Here is a 3,757-nt window from a genome sequence, read left to right on the forward strand (position 1 = left end):
AAGAAAAAAAAGAATACTTCATGTGTCTGATGGTGATAGGTGCAATAAAGGGAAAAATAAAGCAAAATAAGGAGACAGAAAGTGTCACTGGTGATGTCAGGAAGGGCTTCTCTAAGGAGGTGACATCTGAGGAAAGACCTAAAGGAGGGACAATGAGCCACACTGACAGTGGAGGAAAGAGTAATATATAATACTTTATAACTATATGTACTATTCAAATATATCATGTGTTATATGATGTATATGATTTATATTAAAATCATAATGTTTCAAACTATACATATTATGTTATACTAGAGGCCTGTACAAGATTTGTGCCTGCACCCCCTCAGGGGATGTCTGCCTCCTGGCTTAGGCCCGATCCCCCTCTGAGGATTGGGCCTAAGCCAGCAGTCAAACATCCCTCTCGCAATCCGGGACCGCTGTCTCAAACTGCTATCCTATCTGCCTGCCTGAACTCCTCTAACCACTCTGCCTGCCTGCCTGATCGCCCCTAACCCCTCTGCCTGCCTGCCTGATTGCCCCTAACCGCTCTCCTGCGGCACTCCCCCTGTGGGAGCACACTGACCACCAGGAGCAGCTCCTGTGTCGAGCCTCTGCCCCGTGGTGGTCAGTGCGCATCATAGTGACTGGTCATTCCACCATTCGGTCGATTTACATATTACACCTTTATTATATAGGATATGCTATTTGTACATGTTATACATATATGTTATATATATATGTTATATATATACATATATATGTATATATATATATGTAATGTCATATATATATGACATTACAAAAATTCTTTTTTTTGTTGTTAATCTTCAGCTGAGGATACTTTTCCATGGATTTTTAGAGAGAGTGGGAGAGGGAGAGACAGAGAGAAACATCAATGTGAGACATATATATTGGTTGCCTCCTGCATGATGGAGCCTGCAACAAAGGTATATGCCCTTGACCAGAATCAAACCCAGGACCCTCTAGTCCATGGTCCGATGCTCTATCCACTGGGTCAAATCAGCTAGGGCACAAAAGTATTTCTTTTTAAAATATTTTTTTTATTGATTTCAGAGAGGAAGGGAGAGGGAGAGATAGAAACATCAATGATACGAGAATCATTGATCAGCTGCCTCCTGCACACCCCACACTGGGGATGGAGCCCACAACCCGGGTATGTGCCCTTGACTGGAATCGAACCTGGGACCCTTTAGTCTGCAGGCCAACACTCTATCCACTGAACCAAACCAGCTAGTGCCACAAAAGTATTTCTTAATGTTCCCTCCCACTATCCTAAAATGAAATTCATACATAATTCATCCCATAATTAAAAATAACATAATGCCCTAACTTTATTATTTTATATATTACATAAAAACATCTGTTCTACATTATATAAAAAATATAAATCTAACACATGATACATTAACATATACCATATAAATATAGATGTTATAAGATATATAATAGACATATAAAATGCACGTTATAAACTTTTGATATAATAGAGCAATAATATATTTTTAAATAGAAATACTTAACATAAAGGAGAAATAAAAGGGAACTTATAATAAAATAACATGTATTTCAAAATGGAAAGGCTTGAGCATAAACATATACATGTTTATAATGAATAAGAACTTATACCGTTTTTCCAAGCACTGGACACATCTTAATTCACTTAACTCTCACCAGAACGATATGTGGTAAAAAGTATCATTATCCCCTCTTTACAGATGAGAAATCTGAGGCCTAGAAACATTGGGTGATTTACTCAAGGTCCCAAAGCTTGATGCCCTTACCTACACTTGTAGGTGCTCAGCAAATGTTTGTCAAGTAAATAAAGAAAGGCTTGTGGTTGGCATTCTCTCTTTCTGTCTCTCTGGAGCACACCAGGCATTTTCCCCCTCTTCTTCTCTCAGGGTGCTCTCTCTCTCTCCTAAGCTCCAAGAGCCCTTCTTTTGCCTCTATAATTTGTGTCCTGAGCCCCCACAGCCCAGATGGCTCACTTTTTCTACCTCTGTGACTTTCTTTTACTTTATTTATCTTTTTTTTAAATCCTCATCCAAGAGGCAGGGGGAAAGAGAGAGGATATTGATGTCAGAAACATCCATCAGTTGCCTTCCATACATGCCCTGACCAAGGATCGAACCCGCAACCCAGGTATGTGCCCTGACCAGGAATTGAACTGGCAACCTTTTGGTGCACGGGATGATGCTCCAACCAGCTGAACTACCCAGGCAGGCTCTGTGACTTCCCAAATAAACTTTCACTTGTAGTTGGAAAACAAATGGCTTATGGTCTCCAGATCTTTTTGTTTAGACAGCAGCCCTTCAGCTTAGGCATCCCTACCTGGAACCCTGAGGGGTTAGTGGCTCATTCAGAGGACGGTTGGAGGGAGCCTCATGCTGTCTGTAGCCTCCAGACAAATCCTGGATACTGTGGTAGTACCTTGAGGGCATTAGGGTATAGAGCAAGGGGATAAGGGTCAGCCATGTATAAGACTCTAGTGTCTGGGCATGTGTCCTCCCCACACACCCCCACCAACCCACCCCAGGCCAGGCTCACTGTCGGCAGTTGGTACTCATGTCAACACAGACTGTGGGGACCTTAGAGGAACAATGCTGGTGGAACTTGTAGCCACAGGTTTGGCAGCGGAAGCCATGGAACAGAAACTTAAGGCAGAAGTCACAGAACACCAGGCTGAAGAATGTTTTCCGTACCTGTTGCCACAGAGCAGGGAAGGTTGAGGCCTGGTCAAGGACCCCCCTACACACACACCCAGGGTCTGCCCCCACTATCCACCCTGCACTCACAAAATTGTGCATAGTCAGTGGGACATCTTCAAGGACCTCAACAATGAGCTCCTCGCCATCCAGGGGGGCAATGGCTGTGTCCCAGGCAGTGACTGTCTTTCTCCTGCAGGAGGCAAGGAAGGGAGTGAGTAGGAGGGTGGACAAGGGCTCTGGGAAGGCAAGGAATCCCTGAAAGTCCCCAAGTCGGATCTGTAGAGTAATACCTGGCATGTTCCATTCTTATCACAGCAACCCTAGAGACTAGTTACTATCATTGCCCCACTTCGCAAATGGGGAAGCTGAGGCTCAGAGGGATAAAGTGGCTTCTTGCCTAATGCCTCAGAGATTTGAGTGGCAGGACAGTGTGACGAGTCCATGTTCTCACTCATAAGGTGATGAGCAAATGAGATGCTGAATTAACAACTAAGTCTCAGAAGTGCTAAGCAAGCCTCTGAAAAAAAACGGCTGATGAGGCATCGAAACAACAAATAAAAAGCAATGTGTGAATTGAGTAAAAAATTAAGGAACCCCAGAATAAATGACTCAGCAGACAGAATATGGGAAAGCAGAGGTAGGAGAGAGCTGACAAATCAATGAAATAGCGAAAGAACAAAATAAATGAACAAAATAGATGGAGCAGGTGAAGACTTGTTGGGGAACAAGCAGAGAGTGTGTTGCTGACCTTACAGGCCAATGAACTAATGAAGTAATGAAACACAAGCTGGTTGGACTCACGGATTCACTGAACTAAGGGAAGGCTAATGGAGACTCTACAACAGAGTGAAGAAGGAGTCAGATGACTCTGAGGAGGAGATAGGAGACTGGGCAGCCAGAGGGCAGTGTGTGTGTTTGCCACACTTACCCTTTGATGAGCCGGTAGACCACGCAACAATCCTGATTGAGACCCCGCACCTTGAGAGCCTTGTCTAGAGAGTCGTAGACACTCATGCCATCCCGGACAGTCACCTGTGTAAATG

The 3,757-nt window shown here is 43.8% G+C and overlaps 1 protein-coding gene across 8 annotated transcripts in view; it reads right to left on the reverse strand.

Moving 5' to 3' along the window:
* Positions 1–3,757, reverse strand: part of ARAF (A-Raf proto-oncogene, serine/threonine kinase) — a 12,751-nt gene that overhangs the window by 6,756 nt on the left and 2,238 nt on the right. For all 8 annotated transcript variants that reach the window (XR_001515246.1, XR_001515247.1, XM_006772132.2 and 5 more), the window contains exons 3-6: positions 3,643–3,746; positions 2,802–2,904; positions 2,554–2,708; positions 2,338–2,436 (exon numbers count right to left, since the gene is read on the reverse strand). Coding sequence is in view for 6 of the 8 variants with exons in the window: in XM_006772132.2 (XP_006772195.1) it covers positions 2,338–2,436; positions 2,554–2,708; positions 2,802–2,904; positions 3,643–3,746 (461 nt within the window). In the remaining 2 variants the exon portion in view is untranslated. The remainder of the gene's footprint in view (positions 1–2,337; positions 2,437–2,553; positions 2,709–2,801; positions 2,905–3,642; positions 3,747–3,757) is intronic.

This window comes from Myotis davidii, unplaced genomic scaffold (assembly GCF_000327345.1).
Source record: "Myotis davidii unplaced genomic scaffold, ASM32734v1 scaffold2786, whole genome shotgun sequence".
NCBI classification, from domain to species: Eukaryota; Metazoa; Chordata; class Mammalia; order Chiroptera; family Vespertilionidae; genus Myotis; species Myotis davidii.